This window comes from Diabrotica undecimpunctata, chromosome 8 (genome assembly GCF_040954645.1).
Source record: "Diabrotica undecimpunctata isolate CICGRU chromosome 8, icDiaUnde3, whole genome shotgun sequence".
Lineage (NCBI taxonomy): Eukaryota > Metazoa > Arthropoda > Insecta > Coleoptera > Chrysomelidae > Diabrotica > Diabrotica undecimpunctata.
The window spans coordinates 90103503-90122602 of record NC_092810.1 but is presented as its reverse complement, the minus strand read 5'-3'; the positions used below and the strand labels follow the sequence as shown (position 1 = coordinate 90122602).

The 19100-nt window shown below is 33.8% G+C and overlaps 1 protein-coding gene across 5 annotated transcripts in view; it reads right to left on the bottom strand.

Moving 5' to 3' along the window:
• Window positions 1-361: 361 nt before the first annotated feature.
• LOC140447766 (glycoprotein 3-alpha-L-fucosyltransferase A-like) overlaps window positions 362-19100 on the bottom strand; it is a 155552-nt gene continuing 136813 nt past the window's right edge. For all 5 annotated transcript variants that reach the window (XM_072540617.1, XM_072540618.1, XM_072540615.1 and 2 more), the window contains exons 5-8: window positions 10473-10613; window positions 8544-8705; window positions 6837-7023; window positions 362-3016 (exon numbers count right to left, since the gene is read on the bottom strand). In XM_072540617.1, coding sequence (XP_072396718.1) covers window positions 2751-3016; window positions 6837-7023; window positions 8544-8705; window positions 10473-10613 — 756 coding nt within the window. In that variant the 3' untranslated portion in view covers window positions 362-2750. The remainder of the gene's footprint in view (window positions 3017-6836; window positions 7024-8543; window positions 8706-10472; window positions 10614-19100) is intronic.

Here is a 19100-nt window from a genome sequence, read left to right as displayed (position 1 = left end):
GTCACAATAGTTTCCAAGTCATACCTCTGCATTTCTTACTTTAGGTACTAAGTATGTGTTATTCCTTTTCTTGCTATCTGCTTTTGTTTTCATAAAATACGTTGTGGGGTTAAATCATTTAGATTAGTTTTTGTTAGCTGAGTTATTTATTCAATTCAAAGAGTCTTAACAACATTTCTATTTCAACATCCATAAGGTAGGAAAATATTTAATTTTTGCTGTTATTGCGTCCATTTTAGTTTGACGTTGACTTTTGACGTCACTGGAAAATTTTAGTTTGACCTTGTAAAAAGCACTTTCCACAACACTTTTATTAAGTGTATACCTCTGATAGGGTACGGATATAAATAAAACAATGTAGTATAATAAAAACTTAATAAATTATCGTCTATAATATACAATCCCAACAAAAACAACAGTAATAAATTATTATAACTTATGACATGTGTATATACTCAAGTGTGTGCGTCTAAACATATATCAGAAGTTTTAGATTTTTCAAATTTAAACGACATAATATGATCATAACATTTTCCGTAGGTAATAAACTAACAATTCCGTATTCTACGTACTTTACAGACACTTATTTCTAAAATTTATTATAAATGGTAACTTTTTTCATCCTCATATAATATTCATGTTAATATTTTTGAAATCAGGTCATATTCATACAAGACGCGAATACAAACAGTAAACTGTTTCAGTAACTTATTAATATTATTAATATGTTCGTTAAGTGTGGCTCAGATCGGGACCGTCAACAGACATGTCAGATATACCACTAATAGTACCCATCAATGCTACTACATGTATTTAGATTTCATCTACGAGAAATTAAAATCGGTATATTGATTCTTTTTTTGACACACAACGACTGTCTTACCTTATTTTGTGCTTATGTTATCTGAGGGGCAGATATGGCCACCTTGAATGTTAACTAAAACGCGTGACAATTTTGAGTCATATTCGCCACGATTTTGAGTAGAGCTCCAGCGTGCTTGCTAAAGTTGTTGAGCTATTTATTACAATAAAAAAGTTATGTAAAATTTATTTTTTTAATATTAATTAATTCCTTAATAGGTTTGGAAACTATTTTTCTGTGCATTTTTATATTAACTACTATATTTTATGAGAATAAATAAATTATTGTAAAAAAATAATTTTTAATTTATATTTTGAGAACTCTTTTTGAGGTGAAAATAAAAATAAATATATTCAGTCAATATAGTCAAATATAAAATACCTACTTTTAGTCATACTTGCCGTTTGTGCCCATTTATAGTAGTTAATATATCTAAATACGTTTTAGTTTGGAAACGAAAGAAAGTGACCATTTTTTCTATAAACCATTTGCCTAAATTTAAAACTAAATATTTTCAAATATGTTTGAGGATGTGTTTCTTTATTTATAGATATAAGGTTTTTAATTTTGTTATCTATCTTTGTTTTATTTATTTAATTTTATTATTTATTTAGTATGAACGATACCCATTTGCACCAAAATTTTTCTGACACTGTAGGTATTAAGATTTAAATATACACCAGTATACCAGTTATTAGATCTCGGAAAAAACGTAGAAATTTGGGATTCGTTTGACATAATATGAAAAAGCCATTCAATATAGAGACAATTTCTTCTATCTTCTAGTCATTAAGTTGTTGACGCCACCATTAGTGCGTTTGGAGATCGCAGTACAGTGATACAGAATATACAGAGTAGGAACATTAAGAATTTCTTATCAATTCCGCCGAGTGTTGCCTTTTATTTCAAGGTTAACATTCTCTAGTGAAAATTGTATTTTTTATTATACAAAGAGTTTTTGTTGTCGAAAGTTTATACCGATTGACGGAGTTATCGGTCCTTTTGTGCTTTCGTTTGAAAATTGACCCGTTATCAGTCGTATAAAGATTAGTCAAATAACACAATTTGAAAAATTTGGTCGTAGTAATAATTAATCTAAATGTTGCTTAGGATGCAACTTGTAACGGTTGCACTCGAGGAACCCTTAGAATGAGATATTGCAAATAATTCCATTACTAAAATGAATGAATCATGTACTAGAAGTTAAATAGCCAAGGAAGTAAAAATAACTTCAAAAGTGGTTGTGAAATTGAGTAGGAGTAGAATGAGCTTGCAGTCTTCATCGGCTGTATATACATTTCTTGGAGTTCCAACCTTGTATGAGTAAGTTTTTGACGTCATCACTGGTGAGTATAAAGGTCACAGCGCAGTACATTCATTCACTCTAAGGAAAACACAGGAACTTGGCAGAATCATAAGTATTTTGAGGATATTCCTTGAGTCTAGCTTGAAAAGATAATCAAAAGTATACTAAAGAAGATGTAAATAATTCTCTAATGGACTGGGTGAATAAAAAGAGTAAAATATTAAATAGCTACAGAAAAGTAGGTAAATATTAAAAGAAAACCTGGTTAAGATGTGGAAGAAACTGAGTAGGTAAATAAATAATAAAGAACCGGCCGAAGTATTTTTATGACAAGATTACGTTTTACGTGAGTTCCAAGTAAGAAAGGACCAACTGCCTAGAAAATATTTGTGTAACTGGCTATCGCTCAATCGTTAACCAGAAAACTACAAACCAAAGTTTAAGAAATTTGCTAGTTTGATTAACGTTAAAACCGCCTCTGATTCTAAACATCACTATACGAGGACGGTTCAATAAGTATTCGATCACGTCGTTTTATTATCACCGGAGAGGTCTCAATGATCTAAAACTTCCAAAGGATGCCTAAACGAATTCGGCGTTTCTCCAAGACTTAGTGGTGCATACACCGGGGCCCCTCCACCAATCGTTGACATCCTCGTAGTGCCGCTGTGTCGATTGAGGCGCGTGCATCATGGCACACAGGCGGCACCAGAAGTATGTGTTAATAAATTCTCCGGTGCCTTTCCATTTGAAGTAGGAATTGTATAAGTTGTTATCGTTATCTAGTCGGTGGAGGTAAGCGGCCAGTTCTTGAGGACCGGCGAATTCATCTACGTGAATATAGGAACCTGCAACAAAATCTTCAACTTTAAATAGGTACATAGAGAACGAGATATTTTTACAATATTTTCTAAATTATCTTTAATTTTTTACTTTCTAAAGTTATTGGAAATCAGCATGGCTATCATCAGCTGTAGATATATGAAGGTAAGTGATAAAAAGTGAAGTATACGACTCGTACATATACATTTAAATACAGGAAAAACAAAAATAACATCTTCTCATCCAGAACTAATAAGTAAAAATTCTTCTACGAACTTTATCTAATAAGTATTCAGTGTTTATGAAATTGACAGCTCGTTTTATTATTTTTGGTGTACATTTGTTTTGTTGTTAAGAAAGGTTAACCTCCATGCAGTAACAATTTTGAAAGTTTTTGTAGCAATTCCCCATTGTAAACAGATAGGACACATGTAAGTTATTCTTTATATTTTTGTACTTGGTAACTATTCATATAGTATTTTAGTATTGTCTTATTTTTATAACTGTTTGCGGTACGACACAATAAATGTTAATTTTTTTTTTCTTAACATTTTGTTTATTTTTTTAACTATTTTTTTTGAGTTTCATTTGAAAAAGATATGTTTTTCATTTTTAATAATTATTTCGATAGTTACAACTAGCGTACAACAAATGACTGGTGTCATTTTTAAATTACTAGAGGTGTTTTCTGTTTCTTTTTGTTTTGTTTGTCCCAAGAGATTCATGACCCTTTGTTTCATTTTTCTGTAGTTGTCCCAATCCAACCACCTTGTCATTTACTTATCCACGACCTCAGCTCTCCTAACAAACCCTGAGTGCCGTTCGCACAAGTAACGTTTATTTTGCTTGCCCTATCTTCGCCCCCATAATTTCTGTCCCCAATCTTCTACCCCTTATAATAATACCCCATGTGGTAGACAAAATATATTCGTTACAAATGTAAGGATAGCACTATTTGCTGCTCTCTTGACTACCCCAATACTGATGCATATGAAGTTATTTGAACATTTGAAGTCCATTTTGTAACTACAGTCAGAGCCTGAGGTATTCCATCTCTAACTTTACAATTAAACTTGACTTGGGCTAAGATGATCAGGACAACCGTATATCCCAGAACATGATGCCTGTCTTGAGTCTAGAAATCAGCCCATTCCTGACCAGATTCAACAAAAGAGGAGATAAGATTCTTTCCTGCAGATAGCCTCTAACTATCGGTACTGACAATGAATCCCCCAGTAACGTTGCGTATATCACACGATTCCTCAGTATACGATCTATCCATCTGCAGTTTATTTCATCTGTTTCTTTTAGACAAACCGCCGTTTAGATTGGTTCGTAGGAGGTGTTGTCGAATGCTTTCTATATATCGAAAAATGCACCCAGCATCACCTTTTGGTTTCCAGGACGTACTCCACCCTCTGCACGAGGTTGTTCAGTGCCGTTTCTGTAGAGAGTATAGAAGGTTTCCCTTCTGTATAAGTATTGGATAGATTCCATTCAGACCCGGTGATTTATTTGGCTAAAATAAGTTTATTTCTCATTTGATTTTGCCCTGATTTACCAGTTTTTTTCCACACACCAGTTTTTCCTAGATCCGTAAGGTATGATATTCCAGTCTGTTTTCATGTGTCTAGTAGTATCAGTTTTGTTTTAGACTTGGGAAAGTGCACCTTGAAAAATTTCTTTCAGGGTCTTTTCACCATTCTAAGTGTATTCACCTGACTCTGAGAGTCCCTTAAAAAAACTTGAAAAAACTATGGAGCCTTGACATTTCTGTTCATTAGTATATTCAGTTAAGATTTATGATAATCGCACCTCTTTCCTGATCTTGGCGAAATTAAATTTTCGTCTGACTTCCGTTTTTTTAATGAAAGTTGTGAAGTTACGAAAGTTGGTTTGTATCCTACGTGTAGTATGTCTGAATTATATTTCGGCTGCAGGACTCTGAAACCTTTCAGGCCTCAGATGGTTATGACTGGTTTTAAGTCTATAATGCGTTTTTTTCAGGGACCAGTCTCTCTTCTTAAGCTACTGATTTTGTATCCTTAGACGGGTCCTGATAGTTGTTTCATCAGCCTCTTTCTCAGGGACGCAGGTGCAGATCGTGGGACAGCTGGGCATATTATTGGGTATGATTTTTTGTATACTCGTTAGCACAGATTACACATAACGTCCATGGGCTAAACGTTGTTTTATGGAGTCTGCTATTTTCGTTTTATGCTAAGTCTGCTTTTTTGTTCCTTGGTTTTTTAGCGACTTCGTTGTGGGTGGGTTTTGATATTCTCTTGAGGTCTTGTTTATCGTCGTGTTTTGCCGTAGTTTACGTTCCAGCAGCCATTTTTTGTTTTTTGAAACAAAAAGTCTCTTTCTCTCCGAATCCTTTCTGGCTTAATATTCGAGGTGACGGCAAATTCCGCGACTGAAATCAACTATCTGATCGTTTTCGTTGTGTTTATATTCATAAGCTCTGAAGAATCACTTATTTCTGAGCCCTCTACTGAGCGATATCTTTTTGTTTTAATCTCATTGGCATTTTTGTTTCCACAAGTTCGGACGAAATGCTGTCAAGTACGGCAGTGCGGGATTTGGAAGCATAGTATTCGCAGCACAAATCTAACTGTATGATCAACCAATTGTCACAAATCTAACTGTATGATCAACCAATTGTGGTGTGGCCGTCTGTGATTTGCTTACTGTCCATGGTATAAATAAATGTTTGTGTTTGTGTGTGTGTGTGTGTGTGTACGTGTGCGCGTGCGCGCGAGCGTGCGAGCGTGCGTGCGTGCGTTTGTGTGTATGTGTGTATGTGTGTGTATGTGTGTGTGTGTGTGTGTGTGTGTGTGTGTGTGTGTGTGTGTGTGTGTGTGTGTGTGTGTGTGTGTGTATGTGTGTGTGTGTGAGTGTATGTGTGTGTGTGTGAGTGTATGTGTGTGTGTGTGTGAGTGTATGTGTGAGTGTATGTGTGTGTGTGTGTGTGTGTGTGTGTGTGTGTGTGTGTGTGTGTGTGTGTGTGTGTGTGTGTGTGTGTGTGTGTGTGTGTGTGTGTGTGTGTGTGTGTGTGTGTGTGTGTGTGTGTGTGTGTGTGTGTGTGTGTGTGTGTGTGGTGTGTGTGTGGTGTGTGTGGTGTGTGTGTATGTGTGTGTGTGTATGTCTGTGTGTGTTTGTCTGTGTGTGTTTGTGTGTGTGTGTGTGTGTGTTCGTGTGTGTGTGTGAGTTCGTGTGTGTATGTGTGTGTGTGTGTGTGTGTTCGTGTGTGTGTGTGTGAGTTCGTGTGTGTATGTGTGTGTGGGTGTGTGTATGTGTGTGTTCGTGTGTGTGTGTTTGTGTGTGTGTGTTGTGTTTGTATGTGTTTGTGTGTCTGTATATATGTTATATTCAATCAATAAATGTACAGTAATGTTATATCTGTAGCCCTTATGCCATGTTCTCAGTTGATTTACGGGTTATCATATTTGGTTGTATCTTATTCACACCTGTTCCATTTATTCATTAAACGTTACTTATCAGCTATTGGGATGAGCCGTGTTGGGGTTGTGAACATGCCAATGTGTCTACACATATATACAGCACGGTATCGTCAACATTAGAACCAACTGCTTAGAAGTTACCTAACTAATAATATTTACGAACATTCACGTCAATTTAGAATTATTTACTGTCGTAATTTTTCATAATGTACCCCTAAACAGGTGGTGTAAGTATTAATACAAAAAACTTTACATTTTTATTTTTTCACAATTTTCTACATTCTCTACTATAAAATAAGTAAGGTGTAAGAAAATGACAACATCAAATTGCGATTTACCAGGAAATGACGAATACCATCTAAATCATTGTAAATCTTACCTTCAGGTGCACTTCTTTGGTAGTCTTCTGGCCGAGCTCCCATAACGATAGGAAGAACGTTTTGTCCCAGACCGTTAACATAAAATTTTTCGGTTATATAGTCTCGACAATTGGAATTTTCAAACGCCAAATAAAATTTATAATCCCTTTCTAATATTTCAAAACATTTTCTATCTGATCTAGGACACTAAAACAATAGAAATATGTTAGTATTATGTATATTATGAGTTGCAAAAATAAAATTTTATTAAATATACCTAGTATAGTGGGTCTTTCAGTATACATGGCAGGTAAACTGTATTTTTGTTTATTAAAGAATAAAATAAATCATAAGTAACTAACTAATAAAAATACATAAATAGTAATTTACTAAAATTGACTGTGCTTTGATGATGATGTTTTTTTTACATGCAGTCAAATTTAAATCTAATGGAAGAAAATTCGAAGAAATGTCTTATAACTTAGACATTAGGATAACTACGGTAAAAGTCACAGTAGTGGCTTTTCAAAAAACATTTGAATTTGAACATGTGTTGTGCGGTTTTAATTCAAGTTATTAAAAATAGGTAGACGAAATGTTTAAAATAATAATCCAGATTATGTGTTTACAAAATTTGGATTAAATCTTATTGCAGGGTTGGCATATGTAAGGTTGAAGTACCACAGGGAGGAGTAATGTCACCTTTTCTGTATACCATTTACACCGAGGACACATCAATCACACGTGAACCATGCTGTCTATATGCAGATGACACAGCAATGGCAGCTAGAAGTCTGGATCTAAACTTAGCGAGAAGATGCTTACAAAATGCGCGAAGTCAGTTGTAAGATTGGTGCATTCAATGAAAAATCGCAGTAAACCCAGAGAAGTCACAGGCAGTCATGTTTCAAAAAAAATTCGGAGTCCAGACCGCCAAGTAAGCATGTTATGATAGAATGGACCAATCAGGCAAAATAGTTAGGGGTACTAATAAACAAAAAAATGACTTACACCCCACATTTCAACAGCGCTATCACTAAGAGCAAGATATTGAGAAGTACGCGAAGACCTCCTACTTTCGAAGAAGCAAGTTAAGTCTGAAAAATGCAAAAGATACATACGAAAGCTGCAGTTTTAACCTTTAAAATGCATTTTGATTTTTGTCGAGAAGACACTCTGATCAAAAGATATCGAATTTTTACCGTCGTGTTGAGACAAATTAAATTTAAAAATTTATTTCGCGCGCGTAACTGACATTCAAAATTGCCGGTCACTTGAAGCGTCTTTTCTGATAGAACGGTTCATTCTACACTAAAAATTGCTAATAAACATTTTTGTTCAAAATACAGATTCTTGGTAAATCGATGTTTTCAGTTTTCCTCTCTAAAACGGCGATTTTAGGGGAAAGCCCTGGGGATACGAGCGGCAAACTTTTTTGCATCTTTTTTAGGTTCCCAAAATTGACATTCTCAGCAAAATTCAGCTTGTCCGTCTTGTTTTTAGAGATCAATTTTCTGACGACTGAACTAATATTAGCGGATGTAACTCAGAATGCTCTATACCTCAGTAGAATTTGGGTTAAAACCTATGTTATTTTTTGAAACGCCTCTGCTGGATAATTACTATAATAATTATTTTATTGTCTATTGTAAATCACATCTTAGAATCTTCTGTTCTGGATTTAAATTCAACTGTAATAAAATTTGGTATGTATGTTGTGCACTTACTTTTAACGGTCCACAAGTACCGTATATATCTACTGGAATGTATTTGCCAAGTTCTCTGGCATACGCTAAACGGCCATTACGGGCTCCGCAGTTCGATACGAACCATGCAACTTTTTTCGTCTTATTAACGGAGTAGTCTTTCGCTTGGACCTTCTGGCGTACCTGAAAGAAAGAACAAAGAATATTTTAAATAATCATAATATACTAAATAAATTGTTAACAAAAATTCAATTTTTTTAAAAATACCTCGCGCCACCGAAGTTTTTCTTTTATGAAGGCCATCTACTTTGGATCGCAAAAAATATACATCACCGTATGTGTGTAACTAGGCAGCAACCTCTAAAGTAATTGAATATAACTCTTAAGTACTATTACTGAAGAAGTTCAACTAGACTAAACTAGGTCGTACTGGTAACGAATATTTAGGGAGAAAAGAAAGGGATTCATGTCTTCTGTTGCACAATATGCCGCCCTCTATACAACGAATTATAGAAATTTGTTTTTGGAAGATCGAAGTATTTTCAAATATTTTAGCGGGTGCTACGTTGTTAAGAATCACACATTGTTGCATTTTATCTGTCATTTAAAGTAAATTGCGTTATTTAGCGTGACTACTCTGTTAAGCGGGAAGCTTTCTTTATCCGAGTTTGTCTTTGGCTCTACCACTGAGAAATGGGGTCCAACTATATCAAAACTTGTAGGGTGAACAAATATATACTTTTAGACAGAACAGATGGCATATGTGCCTTCTGGTTTATAAAATTTTATTTTGTTCGTATTTAAATATTTTGAATATGTTATAGGTACAAAGAAGACAGACAAGTATATTTTGCAAGAAATATTCAAAGGTCAAGAGTCCAGGTTGTTTAGAAACAGGTTATTTAGTGTCACAACGTAGTTTATGATGTATTAACACCGAGATGCTTCAAATTTATAAGAATGTCCATGTTTCGTATTTTCAAGTGATAAATGAACAACAAAATGTTGACCAGATGGAATGTGTTTTGAATACGTTGGACATTCTTTGATAACAGGTTTTTACTAGACAGTGCCTAGAATGACCCAGGAAAGGATAATATCGAGATAAATCTCATAAAAAATTATAACAATATAATAGTTATATAATTATATATTAAGTAAATACATAAAAAATCGAAACGTAAAATTTACAGTGAAATCCCGAATTTTTGTTCTTTTTTATTTTAATTGTGTAATTTCTTTTGTCGCAAAACGTCAATAATTAACAAAAGTTGCAAGCACAGGTATTTTTTTCACAACCGTCAACTTTATTATAAACGCAGATATTTTTTCCACACAAGACAACTTCCTTAAAAAAGGAAATCTTTTCAATTTATGTATCTAAACTAAAATTTTGAAGCGAATCGGTAATTTTTTTTGTACAAGAATTTATCTTTAATTGATTTTTTTTTAATTTTAATTTTTAATTTAATATAATATACTCAAAATACCCATTTTGAACGATTTCCGAAGTGGAAATTGAAACGTCAATAAACGTATTTTAACCTTTAATTGTGGCTTATTCCCATTTAATTAGTAATTAATTTAAAATGCCACAAGAAAATAGCTTCAGAACAATATTAAGAAACCGTTATGGGCCCAGCGTTATTCAAAATTTTCGGAGATTGGAAATTCTATACAAGAAACTGGCACATTGTCAAAATTCAATCAAATTTTTTACGAAGATGTAGAGACAACAACCTAATACCAGGTATTTTGAGAACGATTTTCGAAGTGGAAATTGAAACGCCAATAAACGTATTTTAACCTTTAATTGTGGCTTATTCCCATTTAAATAGTAATTAATTTAAAATGCCACAAGAAAATAGCTTCAGAACAATATTTAATTTTTAAAATAAAAAAAAAATAATTAAATTAGATCTATGGATCATAAATAAAATCATCACTCACCTGTGGATCAAAATAAGTCCATCTCTCGTAGGGAGCTACAATATCACTGTCCCGCCTGTAAGTGGCAGTCCAATTAATGAGATCAGCGAATTTTACACTTTGCGTGTGATATGGACATTCCAGAAAATAAATGATCCATATCTGAAAAAAAAAATAACAATATTTTTAATTATTCTTATATTACGTTTCGATATTATTTTTAGTTGGATCCAAATTCATAGGGACAACCAAACTGCTGAACTGTAAAGAAGAATCACTTTAGCATGGGCCGCATATGGAGCTCTATCCGACATATTCAAGAGTAACATGCCAAAAAAATTGAAAAAGAAGACGTTCGGTCAATGTGTGCTTCCAGTCATGCTTTACGGCGCCGAAACACTTTCTTTAACCCATGCTACAGCAACCAAACTCAGAGTAGCCCAAAGACGAATGGAACGCTCGTTACTTGGACTGACTCTCAGAGACAGAGTTAAAAAAGGAATAAATAAGAAAAAGGGCAGGCGTCACAGATGTCATAGAGTTTTAAGATCACGATATGACAGAAGAAGCAGAGGTGGATCACCTACACGATAGACAGACGACGTCAAAAGAATCGCCGGGAATTGGCTGCAAGAAGCTCAAGACCGACAGAACAGGAAGAAATTAGGGGAGGCCTATGTCCAACTTTGGACGCAGAAGGCTGTATAATAACGATGATGAATGATGATGATTTTTTATAAAGAATGTTAAGTAATGTTCTTTTACTTCTTATTATGCCATACATCTATAGTGCGGTGGCGAATTATCTTCGCGTCATGACAGAGCTCTCCAATGTTATTTATGCCCGTCAAGTTTTTGATATTCCGTAGCCACGACATTTATTTGCGATCTACTCCTCTCTTGGCCTCAATCCTTCCTTGAATAATTAATTGAAGGATTGCATATATTTTCCCTCTCAGGATATGACCTAGGTATCCAATTTTTTGTACTTTGATTAAGTTAAGCCATTATCTTTCAATATTTGCCCTTTTTAAGACTTCCTTGTTTTTCCGTCCGTGGTATACGGTACATTTTTCACAGGGTGCACATTTCGAAAGCCTCGAACTTATTAATAGAGGATATTTTCAACGTCAACGTCTGCTGTATACGAGCATACGTAGCATTTAATCGTCCTGTAGCGGAGATTTTGAGGATAAATTTAACAAAAGCTTGTCTTGCTTGTTCAGTACGACATTATGTCTTGTTGGGGGTCCCATTTATCATTCACCAGTAATGTAAGTAATGTTCACCCAATGCTATTTTAATGCAGATAGATTCAAAAATTTTTCATCGGTGGGTTTATATATTTTAAAGTTATTTCAGAACGATTTTCCAATGATTTTTTTAACGACAAAAAGCGCATTATTACAGTATATTCTATATTTGAAGGCCTGTTGTTCATCCCCTTGTTCAATTTTAATACCAGCTGGTGGCTTATCAGTTATCAGTTTCAGAGCAGTGTAAGAACTTGTAGTCAAGCTTGCATTAATTCCCAAGTTGGAAATATATGCTATTAGACAATTATTTATCACTAAACTTGTTTTTGTTAAAATGTTTTTGTTAAACACTGTAAAATATTGTTTGTTTGTTTATAAGGACGTGTACCTCTGGACATTTGTACCTTTGGACAACTTAAATATTTCGAAAACTACAAACAGTATGAAGCTAAAAAGCTTCAACTATAATATTTTATGTAGAGTTGACAACAATGTGTGAACAACGTGTTTGTTACTGTGTGTTTACAGCTCCGAGTTTGTTTTGCAGATTTTTATTGATAAAAGTAAGTTTATTAGTAATATTCACCAACATTTATTTTGACAATCGCTATAGTTATTGCGAAACTTTTGCTATCACAATAAAGAGTAATAATCTAGATAATAGTTACATATGCATAATATTTTTAGTTGCATCTTAACCTAAAATAGATTAGCGTGTTTAAAACTTTAAATCTCTGCTTGTATCTGTGGACACACCGTTGCTTGTACTTCTGGACGTGTCCAAAGGTACACGAGCGTTATCGGCGTGAGTAATTTGTGTAACGAGAATTATTTTTTACAGAGCCTCGCAGTAAACTTGGTAGTTGCAGAAGAGAAGCAACTGTTTGATTACCTGCCTAAATTCATTAGGGACTTACTAAGAACTAGAAAATTGGCATTTAATTATGTCACAGTCTTGTGCAAAGAAATACCAGATTCGTGGCAAGACACGCAAATTGCAGGTCAAGAATGGCTAGTTCAATATCGAAGGAGATGGCCGGCGTTATCTCTAAGGAAACCGGAGGCGACAAGTTTAGCTTGAGCCACTAGTGTTAATAAAAACAATGGGTAATATTTTAATAATTACACTGATGTAATTAAGACGTATCAATTTGTAAATATTTATGAGATTGTAGGAATTGCAGGAAAAGCTTATCTACAAGCATTCACACCAAAAAATATTGTTAAAAGTTTTGAGGTTACAGGTTTGTGGCCAGTTAACACCAATATTTTTACAGAAGAAGAAAATCTGCAATGGTATGTCACATATCGACCGGAGACAACAATGGCTGGTAATTCTACCTCATCTAGCGCTCCTGGTGACCCAACTTCCAATTGTTTGACTTTAATCCCAGCTGAAAATTTATCTACCCAGTCTACTTCCGTTTCTATTCCTGTTCCGTCTACTTTTTTTCAAGCTGATGGTCCGACTTCAAAGTCTGTAGCTGTACTACAGCGTGAATGTACATCACCTGTAACTGATCTGCCTTTCAATGTATCTATAGAGTCTATAGCTCCGTTTCCAAAAGCGCCAGCTAGAAAATATTTACACGGCAGAGGAATGCGTAAGAAAGGAAAAACTAGAATTTTAACCAGTACACCAGAGAAACTTGCTGTTATATCCGAGCTACTAAACAGAAAGAAACAGTCAACGCCAAAAGAAAAAGAACCTAAGAAAAAAGTAAAAAAGAACCTGATTAAACTTCCTTCTAGTTTTTCATCTGATAGTGAAGATGACGATCAAATATCCTTCTGTGATACGTCTAATGAAATGGATTATGATAATATGGTTGAAGGGCATGATTTTCCTGAGTTTTAATCAGAAATGGATCTTCATATAGTAGTAGGAGAATTTATTTTGGTTGGTTAAACTCTGCTCTAAAAGTTAGTTAAACATTACGTAGCTGAACTACTGGAAACGATTGATAATGATACTAGTTGTATTGTAAAATTTTATGAGAAAACGCAACAAAACTTACATTTTATAGAAGGAAAAGAAGAACCATATGCAGTCGATGTTCAAGATATAGTGCTTAAATTATCACTTCCTCAAAGCGTGGGAGCATCAAAAAGGTTTATCTCTCATATTAAATTCAACATTTGTTTTGACAATTATACATTTTGACAATATCCATTAAACAATATTTTATTATTATTTTAGTTGACTTTATCAACTTGTCTACCAGTCCAAAGGTAGAGGAAGGTGCTGTCCCTTTGGACAATATGACAGTATTTTAACAAATGCATGTTGATTTTAAAATGGTTCAATTTATAGATTATACAAAATTTACGATAATTCAAAACAGTCTGATAAACACGTTGCACAAAAAGATTTATTTCTTAGCATTATAATATGTCTAATAAAAAAATTCAAAAGTAACATTTTGTGGAATGTGAAATGTGAAATTAAAAGAAAACACTGAAACAGTAACAGCAACACTAAAACAGGAATGGAGCAAAAGCCGGAACGGTGGAGGCAGGGTCTAGACCAGAAACAATCTAAATACTCCAGTCGTCAGCGACGAAAATGCCACTGATCCTCTAAAAATCATACGAACAAGCTGAATTTTGCAGAAAATATTAATTTTGGGGCCCAAAAAAGATGCAAAAAAGTTTACTTTTACCCCCGGGCTTCCCCCTAAAACCCCCCTAGCAAGGGAGTAAAAACAAAAAAATCGATTAACCAAGAATCTGTACACCGTAGAAAAAAATGTTTCAAATAAAAATGTAGCTGAGATAATTTTAAACAAAAATGTTTATAAGCATTTTTTGTGTAGAATTAGATTTTTAGGGGTGAACTCTCTGACGAGTGGGCTAAAAATATACTTGGGAAATCCGAGATAAAGATAAAGTCAGTTTAACTCGTATATCTTATACAAGCTTGACTTTGTTTACAGCTATTGGAAAGAGGCCTACAGTCGTCATTCTTTTTTTATTAACAAACACGTTAATACAAATAAGCGAACAATAAATAATTTGTATATTTATATGTTTAGATATCGTTTAAAATGTTGATTAAGGTTACGAAACTTTTTAGGTTTGACATATTGCACTGTAGACCTAAAATATCACTTAGTTTGTTGGGTAAGTATATTGTACAACATGCGCTGTTTGATTGTTAACTTTTCTTCACAGTTGTCACATCTTGGTTCTTGTTTGTTGGAAACACATGGCTATTAGTTAATCGCGTATAATCCAGTCGACGTCACGTTAATATTACCTGGTCTCTCCGACTTGTTGGTAATGTGGGCCAGGGTTTTATCGATTTTTTACCATCGCTTAGCTTGGCCGATGACACTTTCCACTTTTCTTCTCACATATTACACTTTAGATTTGACCGCCGCTTTCATGTCCGACTCGTCAATGTTTCAGTACACTCCGTACTATCACGAGCTTCTTTTGCAGCGTTGTCTGCCTCTTCATTTTCGTGAATTCCAATATGGGATGGTATCCAGAAGAACATAATATTTTTTACATTCAGTTGAGCACTATGAACTTCTTGTTTTATCTTGATGACCAAAGGATTAGTTGGGTAGACATATTGCATTGACTGTACGGAACTTGGAGAGTCTGTGAGTATAATATAATTGGTATTATTGGATGCGTTGGCAGCAATGGTGGTCTGGTATAGAGAATATAGTTCAGCTGAGTAAATGGAGTACTCTGAAGGAAGTTTGTATTTATTTGTCGATGTTGGGGTTAGGACTAGTACCTTTATTTGATTTAGATGCATCTAGATTAGTTTAGAGAGAAATTACTGTGGTTTTAATTGACTTATTTACAAAGATAGGTAGGCCGCCACTGGTTTTTTCTTGACAGGTTCAATTTTTGCAGTAATTTTTAAATTGTTTTAAAGCTTGTATTTTTCATTTTTGAAATTAGTTTCCTGAAAACAAATTATATCTGGATTGTACATGGCCAGAATTATTTGGAGCATCGGAAGGTTATTGTAAAAACCGTTAATGTTTCACTGCAAAATTAAGGAGAAGCCCGTGTATAATAAATAAAAACTGAAACTTGGGATTATTACAGATGTTTATGACTCACTCACTCACTCAGTCAGATTACAGAAATTAATGACTCAATCCCTGAGATAACTCACTTTCAGTCTTTGTTGCCTCAGTATCTGAGTAAGTCATACGATGAGTAAGTAAATGTATCAGTAGTTTCTTTCTTATTTTTGTACATTTAGCTTTCATGGATCATATCGGATATTTGATTAAAATCAAGAATAAATGGAGGATTTTGTTCTGGCCGATTCCATGAGTAGTGAATTGGAGTCTTTTTCTTACTTCTTTTTTGGTTTTTTGGATGGAGCATCATTTGGTTTAACAAACGGGTCTAGAGGGTTCCACACTGCGTTTTGAGCTATTTTGTGTAGAATGGGTTGTATCTATATTTTACATGAAAAACATACCAAGGAATCTTGTAACAAAAAAACTGTACAGTTGGTGTTATAATGATTAATTAATATGGATTCATGTATTCAGGCAAGCAATGGTGTAATAAAAATTTTTCGTCTAAAACTATAAACGTGGCTGAATTTCGGCAAATCGGCACTTATCTTGAGAAATGACACGTGATACACGGTTTTAAGGCCCATTTTTCAATTTCCTAAGTTAGTAAAGCATGCGGAATGGTGGGACAAACGTTTGACAGAATTAGTCTTTCTGCTGAAGTGACTAGTTTTCGTGCTTGGACTTGTTGGTTATTAATTTCTATAGATCCTCCATAATTATTCATGAAATGTTCAACAACGTTTTTGTTTGAAAGGTACGTACGACTCTGTTGTTAGAAAGCCGTGAGGAAAATAGGATATTTTTGGGCTCGATCAACGTTCTTAGCGGAATTAGGTAATCTTGAAGTTTTAGGTTTTTAATGGCTGGGAATACAATAGCTTGATCTTTGGTAGGGAATTGTTGTTCAATCACAGCAGAAGAATAAGTTTTAGTATTTTTTTCCTTTTGGGAATTTCTGTTGTCAGAAGTCTCGTCAATTTAATTTAACATCTTTTCTTTGTGATTTAAAATTAAGCAAGACTTGAAATACGGACCTGTTTTAGAACAGGTGATTTTATCATGTCATTATATATAACGAATAACGAGTTCTTATATCAAGCTGACTTATAATAAATAGAATAAATTCCTGTGAAATGGCTCTGTTTTATATAATTTTAAAGAGTAATTACAGGATAAAAGTAAAAGCACTCTTATGCACTTATATTAAGAAAATAAAAAAAAATTAATCATTAACTACTATCTAAATAACTATTTTTGTTTGGAGCTGACAAATTTACACTAACTATATACCTGTGAGGACCGAACTCTGCAGTCCTCATGTTAAACCAAGTTCTGACGTTATGAAGCCACAATGTAAGTCGTTTTTATGGGGCTCATTTAGCAAACACTTTGACTTTAATAACTAACTGAAGTAAGCCATATCTCTCATGATTTCTCATAGTAGGACCAAAGCGCTCTAATTTACATTTTTTATTATAACAAGCACTTTACGTGCTTTTGCCATTCTGAAAAGAACTTTAGAATTCGCCACTTGATCAACCCATGAGATCCGCAATATTCGTTTATAGCATGACATCCCAAAAGCCTCCAGCTTCTTCATAGATGTCTTTGACAAAGTCCAAGCGTTCACTCCCTGTAGCGAATCCGAAAGTATGTAGCATTGAAGCAGCCTTTTAGCGATTTTAAATTTTTTAATTTTTAAATAGCGTTGGCTTCTGTCTTAATTAGACTAACACATAAAGTTACACTGACTGCTTTGTTCGGACTTCAGTCCTAACTTGTCAAGATTGTCATTTCAATCAGTTGCTTTTATCAAATCCTCATAGATACATCGTCTCAGGACCAGCAACTTCATGTGGAGTCATCCGTCGCCATGTTACCAAATCCATTGGTAACTTCAACATCATAATATTTAATGCCATATAATGTAAAGTAAATTTAAACAAACAATTTTTAACGGGTTTTTATCCACATATTTAGTGGCTCAATACATGTATACCTAATAAGTATTAACCACATTTTGTATTAACCTTGGTCAAAATTTAAATTTCACGTTCTTTTTAATTAAGTGGTTATATACTTTTTAGGAAACTGATGATGGAATATGGATTCCGAAAACGTTTTGTGATATAGCCCGATTGACTTTTTAAATTATATACCTTTTATAAAGGATTTTTAATAAAATTTTTTGTGATATATGGTATACAGCCAACTACAGCAACTTAGATTCCTTGTGGATTTTTAATTCAGTTAATGGTAATAATTTTTGAACAAAAAATTTATTTCGTTCATTTATTTTTTAAATAAAATACGCTGCTCATGACGTTTATGCATGTTTTTATATCAAATTAAAACAATTTTTTTAATATGATAATTTAAGGTTGTCTGAGAAAAAAAGTTGGAAATTATGGTTGTCAGCTGTTAAAAACGCGAGGTATCAAAGATAAAATAAAATAGAGTTAGCGCGCAACGACACTGGTTTGACAAGTGATAATATGTATATTATTAACATTATTTATCGACGCATGCTTTAAAAACTCACAACTTATACTAGCTATCAAACCAGTGGCGTTGCTCGATAGCTCTCTTTTACTTTATTTTTGATACCTTATTTTTTAAAACCTGGTAGGCTGGCAACCCTAATTTGCGACAATTTTTCTCAGACAACCTTATATCATTATATTACAAAAAATTAGCTTTAATTTGATATAAAAAACATTCATATAAACGAACTATATTTTAGTTAACGTTGGAATAGTTTACATGATGCATTTTCTTGGTTGAAAAATTACTTTTTCTTCATCTTTTGTGCTGTATTTAGAAATTTCTTATACAAGTGCTTTCAACAATAGCCCAAAATAGAAAATAAAGATGTAATTCATTTTTCAAGCTGGCAAAATCCAAAAAAGGAAAAGAAACAAAATAGCAAATTGGCCCATATTTTTTTCGAAATGTCAGAAATAGTTTAATATTTATGTTTCCTGGGATGACGTCATTAAACTGAGAACACGAGTAAATTTTAATTTGTTGCCACGCGTTAGCTGTTTTAATAATATTATGTATTTAAGGATATTTTTTAGTTCGCTAAACTATTATTTTTCTTTAGGTTTTATTCCAAAACAGGCAATCCAAACCACTGCCAGATGTTGCGTTTTTGGTACATTTGGACAACATTGTCAAGGTTTTATTCCAAAACAGACAATCCAAACCACTGCCAGATGTTGCGTTTTTGGTACATTTGGACAACATTGTCAAGGAATTTTTTGATATTTTTCGAAATAACTGTCAAATTTGGACTCTCGGAGCTTTCGGCTCATTTGTGTCTATACGACTTT